The 26,386-nt window shown below is 42.7% G+C and overlaps 1 protein-coding gene across 3 annotated transcripts in view; it reads left to right on the top strand.

Annotated features, from left to right (window-relative positions):
- LOC145403543 (saccharopine dehydrogenase-like oxidoreductase) overlaps nucleotides 1-11,312 on the top strand; it is an 84,012-nt gene extending 72,700 nt beyond the window's left edge. For all 3 annotated transcript variants that reach the window (XM_080275217.1, XM_080275216.1, XM_080275215.1), the window contains 2 exons: nucleotides 2,261-2,355; nucleotides 6,528-11,312. In XM_080275217.1, the coding sequence (XP_080131343.1) occupies nucleotides 2,261-2,355; nucleotides 6,528-6,627 (195 nt within the window). In that variant the 3' untranslated portion in view covers nucleotides 6,628-11,312. The remainder of the gene's footprint in view (nucleotides 1-2,260; nucleotides 2,356-6,527) is intronic.
- The last annotated feature ends 15,074 nt before the right edge of the window (nucleotides 11,313-26,386 follow it).

Genomic DNA, 26,386 nt, shown 5'->3' with positions numbered 1-26,386 from the left:
AAAAAAAAAAAAAAAAAAGTGCAATAATTTGGTTGTATGGTTACCGCTCAGTGTAGTAAATGGTTTCCTGGTGTACAGGAAACCATTTGGCTTGTCACTCAGTGTAGAGTCACCCACAGGCAGAAGGAATAGGAAAGAATGAAGGAAAGAAAGACAGACAAGGGAGTGTAAAGTCACCCATAGGCAGAAAGAAGAGGAAAGAATGAAGGAAAGAAAGACAGAAGAATGAAGGAAAGAAAGACAGAAGGAATGAAGGAAAGAAAGACAGAAGAGAATGGAAGGAAAGAAGGATGGAGAGGAAAGTGCAGACACCCGAGGGCAGCACTACATCAAGTGAGTGGATGGTGAGTGCTCCCACCTACTACAAAGTGTTGTAAGTACCATTTATAAAGGGACCTAAATTTTCATTATTTAGCATTCTGAATCACTCCACTGTTGATTGTTCACTGCTTATACCAAACTTGACTGCACTACTCCAGAGTTTGTCTGTAGCTTTTTGTATATCAGGCACACATTGTTTCAAAATCCCATATTCAGTCATGGTTTCGGCTGGAGATCCCCCCCCCCCCCTTTTTTTTTTTTTTTTTTTTTTTTCTGGGGGCAGGCTTAGGCCTAACACTGAAAGATGACATCTGTACTGTGTATCTGCCTTGGTAGTAAAAAATAATAATAATAATAATAATAATTAGTAGAAAACCATTCACTTTAAACACATATCTGCAGTCCGGAGCATTGTTGTCCCAGTCATATGCTAGTTATTTCATACATCTCATACTAGTCCGAGTTACATTGTCTTTTTCCACCCAGATTTTTTTGTCCAAGTAATGCTGGGTCCTAGTTAGAGGAGTTCTGCTGTAGTGTAAATGTATCCCTCTCTTGATTACCTGGCATTTCATGTCACAGGTAATAACTTAAGGGATATTAGAGGATTAGCGGTAAGGTTTCCGTGTGAAAATTTGTTATTGATAGAATAGCGTGGATTTTCATTCTGTGTTTGTGACCGAAATCTCTGCCTAAGATTGAATGATTGTGGCTTGCTACCAGGCTGGGTGCATATTCTTCACTCTTATACTCATGATAGCACCTCCTAGGAAGCAAGTGAAATGAGTGAGATCACAATACAATAGTGTACTTAAGTCGAACTTTGGTTTGTAAAATTCAAGGCCCATTTTGCTTGTAAAATTTCTGTGCTTGAGGAGCACCAAAACTTTACTTTCTTCCCAGCTGTTGAAGCAGTCATGGCATGTCACTCCATTTTGAAACTGTTTTGAAACTTAAACTCCAGTGGACAGTGTTGCCATGCTTTTCCCCCAAAGTACCTAATAATGTATAGCTGAAACATGCCATAAGCATTTGTGCTAAGCAAGAACAAAGGACTAAAACATTTTCCTCAGCCATTAAACTAATCATTCATCATATTGTTTAAAATCATATCATTTGTGAAAGCTCCAACATGCTTACATGTATGTGAAAACTACAGTACATACCCCTAGTACGCGCCTATATGGGCAGCAGAGGACGTTGCGTACTTGGAATTCGTGTACTGTGAATACATAAACTTCTATATATCTATCTATTGCCAGATGCCTCAATCCCGTTCTGGGTGGCCACAAACAAATTGCCTCCACGTCGCCCTGTCCCCCGCCATTTCACTGCCCCGCTCCCAACTCACACACCCCTTTCTCGTAGACATGAACTTATGGGAAAAATTACATATGGGTGGCACCCTCCTTCATGGGCAACCCTTGAGACGCCTTTCAGACCTAAGTACAGTATTGTGCTATACAGGAAAACTATCTAAGGCATATTACGTAAGATAAAGTAAACCAACAAGATTATGGCTTTACTTGGGAAATCAACAAGGATATGGCTTAACTAAACCAACAAGAATATGGCTGCTCACTTTTACCCGTTATCGCTTGTTGGGGGGGGGGGTAATGTCGTGTACTCGGGGTAACCCTGGATTTGGGCCACTCTTCGCTGCCTGTCTTGCTTACAAGGAGTTCAGTTTGCGTAGTAATAAAAAATACCCTAAAATTAAAAAAAAAAATAGGTCCTCGCATACAAGGGGGATCACGTACTGTGGGGATGTACTGTACCTTCCAGTGGTACCAGTCATTTCCCCCCCAAAAAAAAGCCAGGTTATCCAAAAAAGCTAAAAAAACAACCTTGCTCTCTCGGTTACATTCCATATCTGTGGTGTGAACACCTGTTTCTTGATATACCACCCAATGTTATGTAATGTGAGGGTTTGTTACAGGTGTCTGGTCCCGATCCTGGATATGGAGCCACCTCTGTGATGATGGTGGCCTGTGCTCACACCATCCTATGCCAGAAGGACCTCATCCCTGGCAGGTCAGTACAGTACTGTATCTTAAATTTTGCTTGATACTTATTAACCCCTTCACTGCAGTTACATGTGGTATTTCTTATTTCATTTATGCTGTTCCCAGCTTTTTTGTGTAGCTTTGAATAGACTTTGCATTGGAGTGACTTGTTAACTTTTTTTTTTTTTAAATGATTTCTGTTACCTCTGGACAGTTTTCTTCAGCTTAAAACAAACTTTTCATAATAGAGAGGTTAGATACAGCCTTCATTAACCCTTACAGTATGACTGAGGGGGCTCTGCACCGATAGGATGAGTGAATGCTGTATCTAACCATTCCAGTTTAAAGTATTTCCCAAGCTGAATAATCTGGTCATAATGTAGCAAGAATAAAATGGAAAAGATGTCCTCTGGCTGAAGGGATTACCCTTTCTATCCCATGTGTACTGTATAGGTATTTTATATTTTATTCTTACAACCCTCAGGTGATAAATGTTAGTTTTAGAAAGACCTCTCATATTGAAGGGGTTAATGAAACCTATATTTGACCTCTTCCATATGAAATGTGTCCCCTAAGCTGTATGTAAGCGTGGTAGTGGGAGGGGGGGAGGGAGACTGTAAATGAGGTGGAGGGATTAAAAAAAAAAAAAAAAAAAACAGGCTTAGAGCTTGCAGAACTTGGTTCCAAAGAAAATTAAATAAACTGAGGAATCCAGATATTAGATTAGATAGTATCAGGATGCATGGACACATTGCATTTAAAAGACTGGAGGTCATCGGGGATGGAAAAGGCAGATTGAGGAAAACAGTTCCCGAGCTGACCAGTTACCTACATCGAAGACAGAGTGAAGAGGTATATGAGTGAGAGTGGTGTGAGATAAAGGAAAGGCTGTGTGATGGAAGAGAACAAGTTGATATGGCAGAGGACAGGCTGATGTGGAGATGAGTAGGTCATGTTCATGCCATCTGTGATTTTGGCATGTGGCTATAAGTAAACTGGATATTTAGTACTGAAGGAGTTGATTAAGACTATATCCAATCTCTACAGTTAGAAAAGTCTCCCCAAAGCTGAATAATAATGAAATGAAAATGATGTACTTAGGCTGAAATAGTTTAAGAATATTTTGTACACAGTTTGCAGAAAAATGTGGTGTAGTACAGTGGTAGTGAAAATTATGGCAGACAAGAAGGTTGATGGACAGAGATTAGGACTCACTGATGTTAGAATGCTTATAGAGGTGTGTAGTGTATCACTGAGACATAGCAAGGTTGCCTGGTGAAGTGTTAACCACTTCAGAATTGATTTTTAAAAAATTTTATTCTTGTTATCATTAGACAATTTGACCAGTCTTCAAGTGAAAAAGTTCATCCATCCATCCATCATCCAATCCTACATTGCCCCATGAGGAGCATAGGAGCCTGGGGCTAGGCAGTTGGTCCCGACATTTTAGATGAGATTGACCAGCCTCACTCATCCCTGAGTGGCATTACATGAGCAGTCAACCCCAACCACCCCATGGATATAACCTTCACCGGCTCAATCCGATTGGAGTGCAATAATTACCCACTAAACCACCAGGTGCCAAAATTTGGTTATATGGTTACCACCCAGCGTAGTAAATGGTTTCCTGGTGTACAGGAAACCATTTGGCTTGTCACTCAGTGTAGAGTCACCCACAGGCAGAAGGAAGAGGAAAGAATGAAGTAAAGAAAGACAGAAGAGGGCGTGTATAGTTACCCGTAGGCAGAAGTACAAGGAAAGAATGAAGGAAAGAAAGACAGAAGAGGATGGCAGGAAAGAAGGATGGAGGAGAGGAAAGGGTAATAAGGCTATTTCCTGCCACTCCAGTGTGAAACATCTCACATAAGCTGAATATGATTGTCTAGAGATAACAAGAATAAAATAATAATGACATTATATTAAAGGAGTTAAAAGGTGGACAGAGTTTAGAAAGTATCAGTGCAGTCTTACATAGGGGAAGAATGAGGTTGTTGAGACGTGGAGTGATTGGAGGATTCAATAATTGTGTTAACTCCTTAAAACCAATGACAATATCAGTTTTATTCGTTTTCTCCAGATGATTTTATTCAACGTGGACAGAGCTTCAGTTTGAAAAATTTCTCCCAACTTGAATGATGTTGTCTGGTGGTACCAGTAGTGTAAAATAATGTATAGTAATCATTGGAGTGATGAAGTTAAAAAGATGAACTCAGTTAAGTCATGTAGAGGGGAAGGATGAGGTCCTTCAGACATGTGAAGAGATTAGAGGAGAATAATATTATTATATTAGCTCCTTCAGCCCCATGACATTTTCTGTTTAATTCTTGCTATCATCAGATGATTTTATTCAGTATCTGGTAGACTGCCATCACTGGTCCCAATACTAACAAGGCATATGGGCCTAATGGGGTCCCTCCTGTTGCCCTCAAGAATTGTGCATCTGTGCTTATGCTCTGCCTAGGTAAACTCTTTCGCCTTTGTCTGTCAATTTGTACCTTTCCATCTTGCTGGAAGTTTGCTTTCATTCAGCCTGTCCCAAAGAAGGTGACCATTCCCAACTCTCTAACTATTGTCCAGTTGCTTTAACATCTTGTGTCTCAAAATTCTTCAAGTCTATTCTTAACCAAAACTCTGAATCATCTTTCCCATCACAACCTTTCTGATCATCAGTATTGGTTCCATCAGGGACATTCCACTGGCATTCTTCTCACCTGCCTTTCAGAGTCCTCGTCCTCCTCCTTTCGGGACTTTGACAAAAGCTTTGCCATTGTACATGATATCTCAGAGTCTTTCAGTCAAATCTGGCTTAATACTTTAGTTTCCAAACTGCCCTCTTATGGTTTCTGTCGTTCTGTCTGTGCCTTCATTTCTAGCTCTCCTTCTGGTCGTTCTGTAACTGCTGTTGTAGACAGCCACCATTCCTCTCCTATATCTATCAACAGTGGTGTGCCTCAGGGCTCTGTCCTCTCATCAACTCCCTTTTGACCTTCTGTGCTGTACATCTAACCTTATCCACTCATTTGCTGATAACTCCACCCTTCACGTTTCCATTCACTTCCCACAGCCTCCATCTCAGCAGTTACTTCAACAAACAAAGGATGAGACTGTGGCACTACTTGGCTAGTATCTCTGACTGGGGTAAAAGTAATCTTGTTTTTAATGCATCAGAAACACAGTTCTTACACCTATCTTCCCGACAAAATCTTCCATAGGAGTACCCGCTAATGTTTAATAATATCCAGCTCAGTCCTGCATTGTCTTAAAACATACCTGGGATTTCATTCTCTCGGGATTTATCTTGTAAATATCATATTACATCCATCCATCATCTAATCCTGTGTTGCTCTATAGAAGCACTGGGCTGTGTCTTGTAAAATCTCCTACAAAGAGATTAGATGTGCTAAGCCGACTCCGTACCTTCTTTACCCCTGCATAGTTGTTGCCTTTATGCATGGGTTTTATTCACCTCTATGTAGAGTACAACTCTCATGTGTGGGGAGGCTCCCCACATGCAGCTCTTCTAAACAAGGTGGAGTCAAAAGCTTTTCGTCTCATTAACTCTCCTCCTCTTACTGGCTCCCTTCAGCCTCTGTCTCTTTGCCGCATTGTTGCATCGTTATCTCTTTTCTATCGCTATTTCAATGGTCACTGCTCCTGTGAACTGTCTGCTTGCATCCCCCAACCTCTACGACGGGCATGTAGCACCCGTCTAGCACCATATGCTCATCCCTTTTCTGTCCATCTCTCAAATGCAAGAGTTAACCATTACTCCCAGTCCTTCATGTATGCAACAAGTCAACTGTGGAACTGTCTCCCTCTGTCAGTATTTCCTACTTCCTGTGATCTCCGGTCTTTCAAATGCAGTGTGTCCTGGCATCTCAAAATGAAGGGATCTTGAATTTGGCTCTCTGTTGTATTGTTTTTGTTTTTCATGGAGGAAACGGTTTGCAGGCTCATGGTCTTTGGTTCCTTCTTCCATGCATTTAAAAAATATATAAATTAATTAAAAAGGGAATTTTAAAAATTTAAGGGAGACTTCCTTGTTGTGACAGGGTTACTAAAGGCAGTATCTTACCCCACCAATTCCCAGGTTCCTCGTAAACTGACGATAATCATCTAGAATTAACAGGAATGAATTTTTTAAAAAGTCACCAGACTAAAGCAGGTCAGAGTTAATGATGATCATATTATAAATTTCAGAGGTGGGGTGATGACACCTGGGTCAGCCTTTGCAAACACCGACGTCATTAACCGCATGACAGAGAGGGGCATGACTTTCACTGTGGAAGATCAGAAATGAAGAAACAAAAGAACTATGCTCTTCCCTCCTACTTGAATTAAAACACTGGGCCCAGAATGTACATGGGCCATCTGGGAAATTACTTTCATGTGTATCAGGATAAGTTTAGGAACAAAAAAGGTTTTATTTGCTTTACAGAACTTATGGATATTTCTATCTTGACAGGGGAGTGTTACTTGTTTAATGTAATTGTATTACAGTACACCCTCAATCTGTGTGGCTAATGTATCCAGGAATTTTACCATGCAAATCAGAACATGCAAAGCATGCATTAAAACTCATATTATTTGGTGAATTCCCAAAGACCCTCCTGTGGGCCTCTTGAAAAATTTTTACCTTCCTCATGATCATATATGACATTCAATATAATACACATACAACCTCTAGGAACATCAAGGGGCACAAAAAAGGGTTAATTAGAATGTTCAGAGTGGTTGATAAGTGGTTATCACATACCATGACCAGGGACAGAACGATGTATGGATGTTGGGGAAGGTGGTATCTTCAGATGACGACCTGTCTACTTGGAAGTAGGTGAAAAACTATTTCAATAGCAGAAAGTAAGTAAATACTTAGCTGAAAGAAAAAAAAAGTACATTGTGAGTCGTGGCAGAGTTGAGAGAGACGAGAGATAGTGGCGAGTGATGGGTGTGTGTGTTTGTGTATTTAGCTAGTTGTATTATAGAGGATTTGAACAAAACTAGTGTTGTCCTATCTCCATATCTTAACTTATCCAATCTACTTTTTAACGGATATTCTTTACTTGCACCACCACCTCCTCCAAACTTCCAAATGTCTATACAGTGCTTCTGTTTGGGAAACTAAATTTTTTTTCACATAAGGTACTCTCTAGTTTATACAGTATTAATGTCCTATTGTCCATCCATCGTCATCCACAAACAGATTTTTCTCTATCCACCTTTTCAACTTTCTAACCCTTTTAAACACTATAATCATATCTCCTATCTCCCTTCCCTCACTGAGTGTTGGTAACATCAGCTTCTTAAGTCTCTCTTCATAAGACAAGTCCCTCAGACTTGATAGCATCGAAGTCACCATCCTCTGTACCTTTTCCAGTTTTCTTAAATGCTTTTTTAAAATGAGGTGACCATATCACTGCTGCATCTTCTAATTTTGGTTCTATCATGGACACAAATCTTTCTGTCAACATTTCCTTATCCAAATAGCTGGAAGCCACTTATATTAGCCATCACTTTATATGCCTCTCCAGTGATCCTGTTTTTATGCATCTCTGATGATAGATTATCCAGTATGGTAACTCCTAGATCATTCTCCTCCCTTCTTTTGCCAATCCTCTCTCTTCCCATTCATACTCATAACTATGTAACTAGGTTTTTTTTGCCATGTATTCCCATTTCTGTTTGTTTATTTTTTTTATGATTATTATTATTTTTTCATTAACCTCCATTTTCCATGTCTGGCTCCATCTGTACAACTTATACAAATCATTTTGCAGTTCCCCACAACCGTCATTTTCTGCATTCGCTTCATAATTTTCTTGCATCATCTGCAAACATATTCATTTAACACCTTAAGCCTTTTGACATATCATTTACATACATCAAATATGATAGGAACCAAAACTGAGCCTTGTGGCACCCCGGTAATCACACTGTTTCATTGCGAATACAGTAGTCCCTCAATTATCCAATATAATAGAGCCAGAGGCATGTTTGGGTAGTGGCAATGTCTGGATAATGAACAGTATCTCCCCTGCTATACCCAGACCCTACCTACACCCAGCCTCCAACCTATTTGTTCAGTACCTCTGTTTACTTTGGTAGTGTTTTCCGGTCATTTAGGCATATTTAGACATCAAAACACACATAGGAATATCCAAAGTAATGCTAAACATCAAGAAAACCATGCAAAAAAATAATTGAAAACCACAAAACACCCTACCCATACACTATATACAGTACCCTTCATAATTTGGCACTGTTTTCAGGTCAATCTGCCATACTGTATTTAGACATCAAAACACACATAGGAGTATCCAAAGTAATGGTAAACACCAAGAAAACCATGAAAAAAAAAGTGAAAACTAAAAAACACCGTACCTATACACTACTGTATGTACAGTACCCATCCTAATTTTGGCACTGTTTACTGGTCAGTCTGCCATATTTAGATATCAAAACACACACAGGAAAATTCAAAGTATGCTAAACACCAAGAACACCATGGAAAAAAAAAATGAAAACCAAAAAACACCCTCCCTATACACTACTGTATGTACAGAACCCCTCCTAATTTTGGCACTGTTTTCACAAAAGTCTGACATATTTAGACATCAAAGCACACATAGGATCCATAGTAATGCTATACACCAAGGAAACAATGCATATACAACAAACATCCACAAAAACACTCAGGACAGTTGGAAAATCAGTTATCCGACGCTAGTGATTGCTGCTCCCGGGCCACAGAAAAATTCCGCGGCCAAACATGCCACCAGAAAATTGATTAAATTGGTATAAGTGGTATACCATCATATTTGCTGGTGTTTATGCTATAAGCTAATAAAAACAGAAAACTGATGAGTTAAGTACAGAAGTGCAGTGAGAATAAATAGTGTTCAAGAGTAAAACTTACCTTCATATAACTTCCCACCATCCTAGTGCAAAATTTTTGTAGCACCTTCCAAGAATTAAGCACATGTTTAAATGCAGAATTTCATGAGCTTTCTTGTGGTTACTTCGGAATTTTGATAAAACACAACCAATAGTATTGGAATCAGTTGCAAAAAACCTCACGAGTCAGTGTTATCAGCATGAAGGAGGGGAGGGAGTGAGGGGGGTGCTGGGATGATATGGAGGAGGTACGGGAGGGGGAGAGTAGCAAGGCTGCGAGCAGGATTTTCACCCATCAGTCATCAGGCGGATAGGTGCTTTTACCGTTAGACGTGTGGTGGCCATTCAGAAACACAACTCCCGGAGACAGGGCGACTTTGGACGTTCAGTAGAGAGGCAGACGGCCGCTGTCACCGGATGTGTACTCGTGGCTTGTGGTTTGTGTTCGACGCATGGTTGCAGTTGGGAAAGACTTAGCCCAGTGGCTGCGCGACATTGGTTATTCGGTGGGGATGCATATAGACATTTTGACACTGTTTGTGGGCTACAGTCGCATTACTCGGGTGCTGGAGGTTCATTGGGGGTGATCGACCAGCGCGTGACTTTGACCATTCAGTAGAGGGGCAGATGGATATTTTAGTTCTGGTTGTTGGCTACGGCCTATTTCCCGCTCACGGCTCGAGCCCAGCGGCCATGATACCGAATGTCTGAACACGTTGGCTGGCTGGCCGAAGTTCTCAGGGACTTTTACATCCAGATAATAGCAAGTAAATTCGGATAATGGTTTAATAGAGCCAAGGTCCACTATCCGGATAATGAACAGGTCTGGATACTGCCCGTCCGGATAAATGAGGGATTACTTTGTTTCTTACAAGTGTTCTCGTTTGCGTTCCCACTAAATAATTTTCCATCCATATATGTGTGTGTGTGCAGGGGGAACTTATTGATTTTAAGCAGACCATTTCATGTCAGAATTTTAGCTGAGTTGATTTATGACCATTTGTTTTGTTGAAAAACTTATTGGAAAGAAGAAAACCTACTGTATAGTACCTAGTGAGCGGTAGTGATGGGATGAGAGATAAGAGTCAAGGCGGCAAGCAATGTGTGTATGTGCATGCATATTTGTATGTGTATGGCCAGCTGATCGAGTGTAAACAGAGCATTTCATGCCCCTAAATTTTAGCCATGGTGAACTATGACCAATTGTTTTAACAAAATCCTACAAAAAATTAAAGTTTTATGTATTCTAGTTGGGGTGAGTGTGCATCTACAATGCTAAGTGGTCTGACAGTGGAAATTTGGGGGGTTGGCTGTAGACAGTGGCTGATGTCTGGGATTTTCCCCTACAAATTTTATTTCATTTTTTATTTATTTTTATTATTATCACCTGTCTTTTAGCAAGGCTGAGTGATAATGTTTTGGCCTGCCTCTATGTGTGTGTGTGTGTGTGTGTGTGTGTGTGTGTGTGTGTGTGTGTGTGTGCCCAGTATATCTCATGAATGGCTTCATCTATCAACATGAAATCTTCAGAGTATCAAGATATGGCCAAAATCATGGACAAGTTTGGCTGTCTGGGTCAAGGTCAAGGTCACCATAATGGCTGCCAAAGGTCAACTAGTTTATTACCCACCTTTTGAACCATGGTATCCTTGAAAGGCTTCGGCTATCAACTTGAAACCTTCAGGGTATCAAGATATGGCCAAAATCTTGGACTTGCCTAGCAGCATATTCTTGTGAGCACTCAGCATTTAGGTCCCAAGTGCTTTTCTTTCATCATTACCGTATTACTATTTTGCTTGTGCTGGGCCAGATCAGGGTTTATTGCTCAGTACAAAATGTATTTAGTGCAAAATTCAAGCCTACATAAATTGAGGGTCTGTTGTGGTTAAAAGTTTGTATGTTGTTACATGGTAATTGTTAAAGATTGTATTAGGTGTTGGGTGATTTTTGCTACTGTATTCACTAAGTACTGTTTACTGAAATAGCCTGATATTATTTATGTAGGCTATAGTAAGTTTTCATATAAAATTAAGATAGTCTTTGGTGCTGCAATTGATGTAAAGTTTAATGATATACTGCATATGAATTATATACACAAAAGTACATTCTCCTTTTTATGCCCATGGTGGAAAGCAAGGTCAAGGTTAAAGCTTGAAGAATGAAAGATAGACAAGATTAGCAAACAGAAAAGGTGGAAGCTAGGCTGTACTGGCAGGCACAAGATGGGGAGAAAGGTCAGGATAGCTGACCAGAGAACATTTTGAATAAAGTAGAAAGGTCAGGATAGCTGACAAGAGAGCAAGTTAAAGAAAGTTAGGTAGCACAGAGAAAAGAGGGGATATATGGTAGTGCAACAAGCTATCAGTGATTATGAGGAAGGTGTATATTACACTACCAGTATGGTTAAGAAAGAATTATTCTAAGTTGATTAACAGGAGGAAAATTTTATAGGTTACATTGGCATGAAGAAAGAAAGAAAAGGTAGTTGGCAGGAGTAAAAAAGACAAGTTAGCTTGACAAGGAGGAAGAAGAAAATTTGAGCTGGCTGATGGGGGATAAAAGTGAACTGTGGTTGACACTGTGAAGGATTTTTTTTTTTTTTTTTTTTTTTTTTTAACAAGAAGGAAAACAAAGCAATAAAAGAATTAGCATTACACCAAATTACAGGTGTCCTCCTTTCATAAAAAATCTTACAATTGGAGTCGAACAGCCCTAGATTGAAGTTTGGGGGGAAACAACTCTGGGGAAGCAAGTTCCAAAGAGATGCAGTTTGGAGAATAAAAGATTTCTGACGGGCGGAAGTTCTGCAATATGGCCGTGTGAGCGCTACCAGATTTCCAACTAGCACAGGGGAAGGCACGGAGAGATAGCACAATGGTTGGAACTTCCTCTGAGCATTCGCCATAAAAATATCTGTAAAATATGCATGGGAGGCAACATTCCTTTTTAATTGTAGGGGAGGTAGTTTACTTGTAATAGCAGGGTTATTAATAATTCTAACAGTTTTGCTATTAATTTTGCCTAGTTGTTTTAGTGCAACCTCTCCTCATCCATTCCACAAGGGTGAGCAATATTCCAGCTGAGAGCACACATGACTTTTATAAGCTATAGATAACTGCTCGTCAGTGAAGAAGCTACGAACTCTGTACAAAAATCCAAGTTTCTTTGAGGCGGTTTTGGGAAGTGATCTGACATTAGAGGTCCAGCTGAGGGCCACTGTTAAGTCAAGCACCGAGAATTTCAATACTTTTGGAGATAGGAATATTAGCAGCACTGAAGGTAATATAGAAATCTGGCAACATCTGCCTGTTAGTAAATTGGATATAATGTATTTGGTTTTATTAGCATTAAATGAGGCAAGGTTATTTTGTCCTCATTCAGTGATCCTAGATATGTCTTGATTTATGGAGATGGCTGTATTGAGCTGTGAGTTAGAGATATTAAACTTTGTGAGGTTTAAGTGTGAATGAACTGTGCAGTGTTGAGTCATCTGCATATGAATGGATGGGATTATGGGTGACAGATGAGAGATCATTAATTTGCATTAAGAATAAGGTTGGAGCCAGAACTGATTCTTGTGGCATGCTGGCATTAATTGAGTGGAAATTGGAATATATATCATCTACTTTTATCTTTCTGTCGCTGAAATATGAGGAAATCAGAGGAACCAAAGACATTAGTCTATAGCATGGGAGTTTGGATAGTGGGGAACAATGCCTCACTCTGTCAAAAGCTTTAGAAATATCAAGAGCTACTGCATGAGTTTCTCCATGTTGGTCAGTTGATTGATGGATGGTGTGAGTCAGGAGATTGAGTATATCAATGGTGGATATTTCGTAACGAAAACCACACTGTTCATCACTATTTAGATTGTTGGATTCAAGGTGTTTAATTCTGCACATATTCATTACAGTTTCAAATACTTTACCATGTAGTGCTGCCTACTTCTTCCTTAGCCTTTATCATTCTTTTTCTGTGCCTGCCCTCCTTTCTTCTTATTTCTTCCATCTTTTCTGTCACTTGTTATTGCTTTTCTTTCCTTTACAGGTGGCTTTACATTGAGTGACAAGCCAAATGGTGTCCTGCAAGCCAAATGGTTTCCTGGGTGGTAACCATATAACCAAACCATACATGCTCCCTACGTGTCAACAAGTGAGTTGGTGGAGGGTTAGTGCCCCTTCCCGTAAAACAAATAACTCAAAGTCAAATGGCCACCCCTTACAGGATTATGGCGTCTGGCAATAGATAGATAGATAGAGAAGACTTGATAGCTATTGGACTGTAATCAGAGGGATCAGAGGAACTTCCTTTCCTTGGAATTGGGTGGATATTGGCATCTTTCCAAGAATTAGGGAATGAAGAGGTACACATGCATAGTCTGAATAATTTAGGTAGAAGAGAAGCATGCTCAGGGGAGCACTTTTTCAAAACAATTGGATGAATTCCACCTGAGCCTGAAGCTTTGTTGGTTGGTAAATTGTCTTGGATGGTATCTAGTCTGTATTTTAAGTGGAGCAATTTAAGGAGAGTCAAGTTCTAGCACTGGGAAGTTCTGACAAATGTATTGGCAAAAATATTCGCTTTACCACGTGGGTCATTTGTAATGTTACCATCTGAAGGTTTAACTGGGGGAATGGGTGATGACTTGTTAAAGTTATTATTGAAAGAACAGAGTTGACCAGAATACTCTATTGTCACTAGGATTGTTTAGTAGTCTCCATGCTTGGTTGTATGGAAAATTTGATTTATTGAGGTTTATTACTGCTTTTGCATGGTTTCTAGCAATTTTAAATTGACAGTGATTTAGATGTTTATTATTTTAAGTAAGAGTTATATGCTAATGACTTTCAGGCCGTAGCTCTGGCACAGTTGCTATCAAACTATTTTGGGGAGTCCAATGTTTTAGTGAACTGTTGACTTGGTGGATTAATTCCATACCAGCTTGTATTAAGTCATTAATGTGGGACTGGGTAGACTTGATGTCACTAGAGAAGAAAGATTGCCATGGAATGTCAGGAAGATGATATTCTTAATCCATCCCAGTCTGCTCTGTCAAAATGCCATCAAGTCACCCTGACAGGTTCAGAATGGGGAGGTTTTGGGGAGTCAACTAATAAAGCTTTGATGAGATTGTGATCGGAGGATCCAAGTGGTGACAGTACCTCTATTCTGTATTGATCTGGATTATTTGTCAGGAATAGATCCAAGAGACAGGCGTTATGGCCAGGATCAACTGGTATTCTGGTTGGTTGCTTTACCAACCTCATGAGATTAAATGATTCTTCAAATAGCTCGCATTCTAGACCAGTATCGTCAGTCCTGGCAGAATGCGATAACCGTTCTACATTATGTACGTCAAAATAACCCAAAACGGTCAATTCAGTGCTGAGGGTGAAGCCAAAGTTAGTCAACTGTGGATATGGAGTCAAATACACTGGGTTATGAAGATGCAATGGGGGAGTGATAAACTACCGAGATATATTTGGTAAAATTTAGATTTTTTAATTTATACGGTGAATAATTAAAATTAGTTGAAATGAAGTTCAAAACAGTGTCAACTGTAAATTCAGATTTGATATAACAACTGGTGCCACCCTTGTTAAAGAAGTTTGTAAGGAGATGGTAACCAGGTGAACAAAATGGGGATATTTCAGTAGAGGGAGAGATTTGAGATTCTGAGAGGAACAGGGCTAGAGGGGACACTGATTGAAGAAAAAAGTTAACTGAATTCAAATTGGTACTCCCTCTTTTGTCTTTCTGTCCTTCATTCTTTCTTCTTCCTTCTGCCTGTGGGTGACTCAACACTCAGCAACAAGCTGAATGGTTTCCTGTACACCAGGAAGCCATTTCCTATGCTGGGTGGTAACCATATAACCAAATTATGGCACCTGGTGGTTTAGTGGGTAATTACTGCGCTCCAGTCGGATTGAGCCAGTGAAGGTTTATATCCAAGGAGTGGTTGGGGTTATTGCTCACGTAATGCTACTCAGGGATGAGTGAGGCTGGTCACTCTCATCTTAAATGTCAGGACCAACTTGTCTAGCCCCAGGCTCCTACATGCTTCTCATGGGGCAGGTAGGATTGGATGATGGATGGATGGATGGATGGACTAAGACCATGGATACTGGTGAAAAATAGGGCTGAACCTGGACTTCTCTGCTGACGAGCATGAACTGTTTGCAATAGTCGCTGTAGTAGTAGTAGTAGTTGTTCCATAGGCAGTCTGGCCGAGTGCCCCGAGTCCCTAAGGAAGGCCACGGCCGAGACCGGGCTTTCCTCCAGAGCTCTCAAGGAGCGTATGTTGTGTTGTTAGCGTAGGTGATTGTGAGCTATGCAGTCTTCCATAATGTGCTTAACAGTATGGCGTGCTGTGTTACATCTTGGACAGGCATCAGCAATGGAGTTATCCAGCCTCTTCTGCTAACTTAAGAGGGCTGGATGATTCCCACGTCTCAGCCTGGCCAGGTGGACCCTGTCCTCACAAGGGAGATAGGATTCAAAAGGGTGGATATCAGGAGACCGTGCATGCAGCTGTGTGTTGTCTATAAGTGACTGAATGGAGAGGCAAATGATTTGAGCATGGATATGCTTCTGGAAGCTGGTTGGAGGTGGGCAGGGAGGGAGAGATGACAGTATTTGTGTATGATATCGTGTGCTGGGTGTTGTTTTGATGTTCCTTGGTGTGTGTGTGGATGTTCTGCCATGTAGTGTAATGGATGTTGTGGGTTTGTGGAGGCTGCAGCGAGAATTTGAATGCCTCTCATGTCTAGATGATCCTTGACTTTGGAGACTTTGGTTTCTTGATGTAGGTGGTCTGTGGGTGTAGTAGCTGTGCAGTCTGTGATTATTTTTAGGGTCTTGTTCTGTATGGTCTGTAGAGTGTTGTAGTGTGTTTTAGTAAGGTTAGGAGCCCAAGCAGGGCTTGCATAATTCATTACTGAACGTATATATTGTTTGTATACTGTGGTGGTGATTTTTTTGTTGTGTCCAAATGTTGTATGGGCAAGTGACCTCAAGGCACTGAATCTTGGTGTTAAATTATTTTTAATGTTTGTGATGTGTTGTTTAAATGACATTGATGTCTTGTATGTTACACCAAGAATTTTGTGTGTGTGTGTGTGTGTGTGTGTGGTAGGGGTGTAGTTTATGGTTAGGTGTGGAGTGTGACTGTGTTCTGCTGTCCAGTTTGTGGGAAGGGTCACTGTAGATTTGGCTGGGACTATTTTGAGCCTGTTGTGGTGAACCATTCGTGTAGTGTGTTGAGGTAAGGATGGAGGATGTGTGCAGCTGTGTTTTTGTTTTGGTGTGTATATGTAAGTGTTATGTCGTCTGCAATGGAAGCTATGTGTATCTGTGGTGTGTGGGATGTGCGTATGTCGTGCATGTATAGGTTAGAGTGTAGGGGACAAAACAGATCCTTGGGGGATGCCATTTGTGAAGTTTCTGATGTTCAAAGACTAACCTCCAAATGTACATGTGCACATCTGCCTGCTAAGTAGTTAGCCAGCCATCTTTTTGTGTTACTGTGCATATTCATGTTGAATATTTTGTTTGTGAAGTTGTGGCAGGGGATAGCATCAAATCTTTGCTAATGTCTAGTGTGATTAGGAGTGTTCTGTTTGGTGGCATAGCTGAATTCATGCCATCAAAAACTCTCTGTGTAAGGTCTGTATGATGAGTGTTTGTGGAGTGTAGTGGCCTAAAACCATGTTGTGATGGGGTTAGGGGGGTGTGAGGTTATAGTTGTAGTACCAATCGTTCAGTGACTTTGGAGGGGGTGCAGAGGAATGTGATGGGCCGGTGTGAGGAAGGTAACGTGGGGTCATTGTTGGGTTTGGGGATAGTGATGATAATGCCATGCTTCCATATGTTGGGTATTATGTTGTGTGAGTAGCTGTAGTTTGATATGTTGGTGAGTGCTTGTATGCCCTGTGGTCCAAGGTGTTTAAGGTGAATGTTGCTTATGTTGTCTGGGTCACAGGCAGATGAGTGCTTAAGGTTCTAATGATGTGCTTCGTCTGGTTGTAAGTGAAAGGTGTGAAGTCTGGGTCTGTGGGGAACTGTCTCTTACGTCGGATGATACGTCGGTTGTTGCGATGGGGTTTTGATGGCTGACATGTGAAAAGTGGTTGATGAGAGTGTTTGCTTGTTGCTTGTTTGAAGGTATGGTGTCTGTTGTTGTGATGGCAGCGTGTGATTGTTTAGTGGTGCTGTTGGAAAGTGTGATGCTGTTTAGTGTTTTGTAGAGTTTGCTGGTGTTTGTTTTGTGGTCAAGTGTTTGGAGATAATTATTCCAGTTTAGTGTTTGCTGTCTGATATTTCATTGCTTATTTGGGTGTTGAGTTCTTGTATTTGTTGTCCGGTGTCTTGCATATGGGATGTTGGGGGGTGTGGTAGTGTGTCCTGTTGACTGATGAGGCCTTGAATTTCTTGTGTGAAGTTGGGGCTGTGTCTCTTTCTGTTGCCTCTAGGGATGTGTCTTTCGTCTGGATTTTGTATAATTGTATTGAAAGTGTGCACAGCGATATTAATGTTTGTGATGGATGTACTGTATAATGTTCCGAAGTGTTATTCTGTTTCAGTTGTGAAGGCCTCCCAGTTGGCTCTCTTATAATTACTGTATGTGTGTCTGTGCCCAGCTGGGGTGATTCCGGTTTTGGTAGTGATGATGATTGGGAGGTGATCAGATCCAAGGGTTTTGACCACTCTCCAGAATGTTGTGGGGGTGAGGTTTGGGAAGCAAAAGGTGATGTCTGGAGATGATGGGAGGAAGAGGGCTTGCTGTGGGATATGGGTATGTTGATGGAAATTATTTAATATGAAAAGATGGAGCGCTGATATCTTCGCCGTGGGTCTACCGCTTCAAGGCTGTCTAAGCAGAAGAGGACAGCATGGGGGCCAATCCACCGCAACCCCCCCCGGCCCCTCAGGGGGCTCGAGAACCTGGGAGTGGCTTCGGTCGCAATAGTCGCCGTTGGCACAGTTGCTTGATAGTGACCAGGAGGACCCTGTGCCGCCAGCCCTATCTTGCCGGTGGTGGCAATCCGAGATACTACCTTGTTTGCAGGTGTTAATGCAGCGGGCATTGCTAAGGGGAGTGGAAATAGGTGTGATATCTAATGTGCATGTAGTATGGTGTAGACAGTTGAAGGCAGAGGTATTATGAGAGTACGCTGGCCTCTTCTCTCTGTAAGTGAAAGCACTGAAAATGTTCCACAAAGGGAGATGGTCAGGACCAGGTCGTGAGTGCTGGTGAAAAAGGACCTCCAGCTCTTCCTGTCACCAGCTTGCCATCCACCTCGGGAGTACCGTCCTGTTCAACTGGTGCCACAGTCTACTCCCTCACGGTGATTAACTAGTGTAGTAGTCATCAGCTGTTTGGAAGAAAGGAAGATGTGACATAGGCTGTTAAGCAGGGTGTAGAAAAGGTGGGTTTGGTTGACAGGAAAGAAGAGAAATACAAATGAATTATAGGAAACAATCTAAGTTAATTAAGGAAATCTCTGAATACATTGCTCATGTTTGTTTAGTTATGAACTGTAGGGAACAGTCCAAGTCAGTTAAGGAAAACTCAGAATATAGTGCTCATTTTTGTGTTGTTACAGTAGACAAGGCAAACGAGAGAGGAAGAGAGCAGAATTTGACTATGTGAGTTGTGGTTGGTGGGAGCGCTTACCTTCCACTCGCTCGATTCTGCTCTCGGGTGCCTGCCCTATCCTTCCCTCCTTCTTTCCATTCTTTCTCTTCTGTCTTTTTCTCCTTCATTCTTTCCTTTTCCTTCTGTCAATGGGTAACTCTACACTGAGTGATATGCCAAATGGTTTCCTGTACACCAAGTAACTATTTACTATGCTGGGTGGTAACCATGTAACCAAATTATGATGGTTTAGTGGGCAATTAAGGCACTCCATTTGGATTGAGCCAGCACAGGTTTATATCTAAAATGCGCGCCTCCGCCCCCGGACCCCCCACCCTGCTATGGAGCCGCAGCCCTACCCCCACCCCAGGAGGACACCACGGCGGGCCAGGTGAGTGCGGGACTGGCCCAGAGCAAGATGGGCGCCAGGGCGCCCCTACCTTGAGTCCCTCTTCTCAACTTACCCAACTGTGACGTCACAGGAATGCGACACTATTTCTCAGCCGGAGCAGCCCTCACCAGGATCGGGGTGGGACTGCTCCAGATACAGTCCCAGGCAGCACCACGGTAACGGCCACTGTACGTACCGGGGAGGGAACGGCCACTGTACGTCCCTCAGCTGTCTCCCCCTGCAGCACTGCGACAACGGCCACCGTACGCGTCGGGGAAGGAATGGCCACTGTACGTCCTTCTGCTGCAGCCACATCTGGAGTTTGCCTCAGTGTGCTAGCTATTGAGCACACACTGACAGGCAAAGGCAGGAGGAGTGGAACCGCGACGACGGCCACTGTACGCGTCAGGGAGGCAACGGCCACTGTACGTCCCTTATCCACTTCCTCCTCCTCCTACGGGAGTAGCCCTGCAGTAATGGCCACTGTACCTACCGGGGAGGGAACGGCCACTGTACGTCCCTCAGCTACTTCCCGTTGGGCAGGCAGACCCGCGGCAACAGCCACTGTATGTGCCGGGGAGGGAACAGCCACTGTATGTCTTTCATCTGCCTCTTCCTCCTCCGGGAGCAGCACCACGGTAACGGCCACTGTATGTACCAGAGAAGGAACGGCCACTGTACGTCCTGCTGCTGCCCTTAGAGACTGTGGAACCGCAACGATGGCCACTGTACGCCCTTCATCCACAGTCTCAAGGGTTCTCCCGTAGGGGAAGGCCCCTTGCGCGGCCGGCTCACTACCTCTCAGCTGTGTGGGACGCCCTTCTCTCTCTCTCCCTCCAGGTGTGGTTCCGTGGAGGTGCTACCGTTTCAGGAGTGGTGGTGAGGTCCTGTCCCCGAAGGCCAGGTTCCTGCCCTACGGCCTGCCCCTGGACACTGCCGGCCCTTGACGGACGCCCTGCGGGAGAGGTGCCGCAATTAACCCCTGATGGCGCCCCAACCTGTAGGTGACCGCAGTACCAGGCCTCCCAGGGCCAGCCAGCGGACCCCAAGGCGGGACCGCTCAGGCCCCGCTCCCCTTCAGCCCTCCGCCCAGAGTAAGAAGCGGCGGGCCCGACTCCTGACGCTGTTTGGCTTCAGTCCCGAGGGCCACTTATGAGGTCGAGGCCCATAGACAGAAGGGCCTCCCTGCACCCCAGACCGGACACGCGCCCGGGTCGTGACGCCCCCGAGAGCTGTGCCATGCCTCCCTACGGGAGAGCTCTTCCGAGGGGCCCCCTCCCACTCCCGGGCGCCACCTTAGTTAACCCCAGGCATCGGCAATCTGGTGACGACACCTTCAACCTCCACAGTCATGTTAAAGACTTAGTGAAAGTGACAGTCAGTGAATGTGAACAGTGAGGCAAAAACAATACACTAAGGTTCCTACTCTAGTTTATCCAAGGTACTGTGTTTATGCTCAAGCCCATCGGAACCAGGGTAATGTACTAGTGTGCGGCCCAAGACTAATCTACTAAGAACAGTCCTAAAGACAGAACGTGTGATCAATGTCGCCGCGGCTAAGTGACATTCCCTCGTGCCTTGACTCAGGTATAGACACCGTGCCTATGTGATACGTATATATGCTAGTACTAATTAACTTGTTGCTTCACTCTACTCATATGTAGTGTATCCTGATGTGTATATTGAATGGAAATTGTGCACTAACTCTGACATCTACTGTACTCTGTGCCCTTGTGACCTGTTATATACAGTACACACACACACACACACAGTCTCTCTCTCTCTCTCTCTCTCTCTCTCTCTCTCTCTCTCTCTCTCTCCGCCAGTCTTAATACTATGCCAGCATTATAGCAAATCTTTCATTTGTTACATTATTCTCTCTATCCTGTCTCTTGTTAAGCTAAGGTACGGTACTTCAGAAAATTTTTGCATTCGTGCCTTCTTCTTGACTGAGGGCATTCAGCACTCGACTTTCTATACATTCAAACCTTTTTATAAGTTATTCGGCAGTGTGTTGTGTGTGTGTTTTACACGGTATCTACTTTTGTTTTTTTGTTAAGCTCTATCTATCAACATATCTGTCTGTCTGTCTGTTACATCTTGTTGACAACTGGCTCAGTTTTTGTTGAATCTGTGGAAATGGTTTTGTGGCATTCAACATAAACATTGGCATGTAGCATGCTACATGAAACAACAATGTTGACTTGTCGCAGTCAACATGTCTCCTGGTTAAATGCCGCATTCAACATACTGTACATGTTGAAAGCCAGGCAAATCGCATGCTACATGTTGCCTGTGTTGCCCCGGTGGAATCGCGCCTTAAGGAGTTTGAATTAAGACAATAGATGTGTTAAGGTACTGTATACTGCCGAGTTTTTATGCCCTGTTCCTTTGTGAGTTTTCTACTTCCGGTCTAGAACGAGGACCCTGCTCAGTCGCTGGTGTCTTTAGAACGAGAGGTCGGACTAAAAACACCCAGCATAACAATATCCATGGGATGGTTGGGGTTTATTGCTCACGTAATGCCACTCAGGGATGAGTGAGGCTGGTCAATCTCAAATGTCGGGACCAACTTGCCTAGCTCCAGGCTCCTTCGCTCCTCATGGGGAAATGCTGGTTTATATGATAAATGAATGATTGAAAAATAAACAGGAGGGAAGGGAGTCTAAGCAAACAGGATGTGAAGTAAGCAAAATGAGGGGGTGGAAGTGGAAAGCAAGAGAAAAGCCATTGTAGAATTCAGATTCTGAGTTGGAAAGTACTGTACAGTACTGAAGAGAGCATGGTCCATAGGTGTGGAGGCATGTATTCCCCAACACCCATTCTTCCCCACTCTCTCACAGAACTGCTGATTTTTAATTTTGGTAAATATAACATATAGATATTCCTAAGACAAAACTGAGGACTCACTATAAAGTACAGATTCTTCAGGTATTGCCCATGATTCTACCCAGTGGGGTGCCTTGTGTTATTTTATGTACATCACTGGATTTTGATGTCACTGTACATCCTTCTGCTGCTGCCCTTAAAGACTGTGGAACCGCAACAACGGCCACTGTTCACTTTGGGGAAGGGACGGCCACTGTATGCCCTTCATCCACAGTCTCGAGGGTTCTCCTGGAAGGGAAGGCCCCTTGCGCGGCCAGCTCACTACTTTACGGCTGCATGGAACGCCCTTCTCTCTCTCCCTCCAGGTGTGGTTCCCCGGAGGTGCTGCTGTTCCAGGAGTGGTGGCGAGGTCCTGTCCCCGAAGGCCGGGTTCCTGCCCTACGGCCTGTCCCTGGATGACGCCAGCCCCTGACGGACACCCTGCAGGAGAGGTGCCGCAGCCAGCCCCTGACAGCGCCCCACCCTGTAGGCGACCGCAGCACCAGGTCTCCCAGGGCCAGCTAGCGGACACCAAGGTGGGACCGCTCAGGCCATGCTCCCCGTTGGCCCTCCGCCCGGAGTAAGAAGCGGCAGACTCCTGACGCTGTTTGGCCCCAGTCCCAAGGGCCACTTACCAGGTCGAGGCCCCAAGATGGAAGGGCCTCCCTGCACCCCAGACCGGACACGCGCCCGGGCGGTGACGCCCCCGAGAGCTGTGCCGTGCCTCCTACAAGAGAGCTCTCCCGAGGGGCCCCCTCCCACGCCCAGGTGCTACCTCTGTTAACCCCAGGCATCAGCAGTCCAGTGATGACACCTTCCACCTCTAGCGTTGTGTCAAAGACTCAGAGAAAGTGACAGTTGGTGAATGTGAACAGTAAGACAGAAACAATACACCAGAAAGTGACGGTCAGTGAACGTGAATAGTGAGACAAACACCACACCAGAATGGACGGTCAGTGAATGTGTACAGTGAGACAGAATATACCAAGGCTCCTACTTTAACTTATCCAAGGTACTGTGTTCATACCCAAGCCCTTTGGAACCAGGGAAATGTATTAGTGGCGGCCCGAGACTGACCTACTAAAAACAGTCCACAAAGACAGAACATGACAACAGTGTCGCTGCGGCTAAGTGACATTCCCTCGCGCCGCGACTCAGGTATAGACATCGCGCCTATGTGATATGTATGCAAATATTGGTTAGCTTGGCGCTTCACTCCAGCCGTAAGCAGAGTATCCTGAAGTGTGTATTAAATGGCAAAATTGTGCATTAACTCTAACATCTATACTGTGCCCTTGTGACCTGTTACATATATATGTATTGAAGTAAGTTGTACACTGACCCCGACGTCAATACGTTGCTTATGGACACCTAAGTCTACTAATGCCAAGTCGGTTCACTTTCCCTCGGGGCGCAGGGAGGCGTGACGTGTGTGACGTCAGTCGGCTTAAGTAACAGAAAATGTATAAAAGGGCAGACTCAAATTAAACATTTATAAAAAGGGAAAACGAAGAATGGGAAGAAGTGCGGACTCGTTTAACCGCATAACATACCAGTAGGTTCCCTCACACATTTCAGTCCCTTCTCTCACTTCGGACTGAAAATGTGTCATAATCTGGAGATTGCAGCATGCAGCATGCACCCACTTACCACCACGGTCAGGCGTCAACTGAACTTGGGTTTCGTGCCAACTGACGTCATTCCGATGCTCTGCCTCCTGCGCCAGCTTGGACCCGTTTTAGATGGTATGATCCGACTTGGTATTAGCAGACATAGATGGACGCATTGTACCAATAATAATAACTCTGTCACTCTACCCCTTCCATATTCAGTATATCTTTGTGTATGTATTGTAAGGAGTTTGAATTAAGACAATAGGTGTGTTAAGGTATACTGCTGAGTTTTTATGCCCTGTTCCTTTGTGAGTGTTCTACTTCCGGTCTAGAAAGAGGACCCCGCTCAGTCGCTTGTGTTTTTAGGACGAGAGGTCGGACTAAAAACACCCAGCGTATCAGTTTGGATGATGATGGATCACTTGTACATTTTGTGTTTTGTTTCTTGTTTTTCATGTTAAGGTAGTAGGTTAATAAGCGCTACCACCTTAAGTTGTATGTGTACTCTGTATACTATTCCAAAAAAATAAACTTCAGTTAAAAAAAGATTTCCGTTATTAAATAAGTCCCTCGACATGCAGATTGCAATTTGCTATGCATAGATGCAATTATGTTTACCTTCAATCTTTTTGGATGTAGAAAATAATGTTTACTTGTTATCCATTCATATTCATGTTTTTCTTCTTAACAAGTTATTTATTTCAAGTGAACCAACAACTAAGTTGTTTCTCCAACTTTGACAAATATGTCCGTTTTCATGGGTAGATGGATGTATGGGGAAATGATTTTTTGGTTTCGCAGTTAGCTTGCCTTGATTTGCATATTCTCTATAAAAGTCAAAAGTTTAACTGTATGAAGGTAATTTTTTAAATGACATACATTATCAATGTATGAGCAGGAACTGAAGTGAAAGTTCGTTCAGGGGTTGGGAGGTGGGCCTCGGGAAGTTAGTCCACGTAAAGCTGTGTTATGGGTCCTCAGATCTTACTAAGTTTACATATTTAGTGAGTTTTAACTTATTTTCTGCAGCTTGTATGATTCCCCATGTTGGCTTATGTAACCAGCATGTGTATCTGTAATTTGCTAATATGGTAGATGTGTGTGTAGGGTTGTATGTGTATCGCAAAACAAAGATTCCAGAAGGTGTTTGAGGCCAGGCATCAGCTGTTACTGCAGACGAAGCCCAGGTATCAGCTGGTGTTGGCGTATAACCAGTTTTTCTACTAGCACTTTAGTAGTTTTTCAGTATTTGTAAAAGAATAATAGTGCAGATAATAATAAGGTATCTGTACATGGAGGACTTTGCTGCAGAGATTGAAATAAATTTTTTCCTCTGGACTATTGTACTACCTTTCTCTTACTGTGTACAAGAAAACACTAAATCATCATGACTTACAGGATATTGACCGATATTGTGACTGCTAGAGTATTACTGAATGTTAAGTTTTCAGCATGCAATTTGTTTATGCCACCAGTTGCCTAGTTTTATCTGATAGCTCAGTCACTCCAGCAATCACTTCTTGCTAAAGAAAATAAGGTATGAATATGAAATAGGTTTCAGAGTAGAAAAGCCATAGGCTTTGTTAAAATTAAAGCAACTGTTTCCAGCAGTCTTTGTGCAGTGGTGATTAATGAAGTCATCAAAACAGCCACCACTGCCAATAAAAAAAAAAAAAAAAAAAAAAATGCTGGTAAATGTACGCTTTACTTGAAGCAGTAGAAGGATCTTATCAATTCAATTCATATTCGTCCATTTTGTTTTCTGTATTTTTGTGACTGTTGTCAGGGTGGTACTGTATATTACTCTTTCCCACTGAAAAATTTCCCATTTTTTATCCACTTTCCTTAACCCATACGTATGGTTGTTTGTTTCTGGTGTAATGGAAGACTATTCAGTGTACTAAAAGTTTGATTTCATTTCCCATCTTCCCAACTGGGTGCTAGGTTAGGTTAGGTTAATTAGTAGGTACAGTTAAGGTAGGGTAGGTTAGGTTTAGTTAAACACGTAGGTTAGGACAGTCCCTTCTGCCAGTATGCTGTTGAATCAAACAAGTTAGCACAGCAGAACGTAGCCAGACACAAGGGGGAAATAGATTTCTCATGAAACATTTATTTACCACCCCAGAAATTAATAAGAAAAATGTAACAGACTACGGTATCAGGAAGAAGAAGAACTGATTCGGTAAGGTGCTTCCACTGCTTTAAGTAAAGTGTATGTTTACCAAAATGCTATTAGATATTTATGCTGTAGTTAATAAAACACTATTTTTAACTGCTTAATTCCATTGTTTCTTTTGAATTTGTGCAGTCAGCCTCATGAAAACATAGTGATTACACACTTCCATTGCTTTATAAAACTGCCTTGCTTTTTCACACAGGTATGGCCAGATACAGAAATTCCTGGTGAAACTGCAGGAGAGCTCCTATGCTTAAAATTATAATTCTCCCCCTTAATAAGCTATAATGTAATTATCATTGTGATAGCTTTAAAAAGTTGTGGCAGAGGCATAATTTTTATTATATCAACTATAAAGCCACCAGTTTTACACAAACCATGGCATAGGTCCATCTGCCATGTCGAACTTTTAGGTTGATTTGGTTTAAAAGTCAATCCATCACTAATTGCTTGTCCCTGCTGAGTGCTGACCTCATCTAA

This window comes from Coenobita brevimanus, chromosome 61, assembly GCF_032717465.1.
Source record: "Coenobita brevimanus isolate Jiangsu-jjx chromosome 61, ASM3271746v2, whole genome shotgun sequence".
NCBI classification, from domain to species: Eukaryota; Metazoa; Arthropoda; class Malacostraca; order Decapoda; family Coenobitidae; genus Coenobita; species Coenobita brevimanus.
Note: the sequence above shows the minus strand (reverse complement) of the source record. Positions and strands in the feature narration are given on the sequence as shown.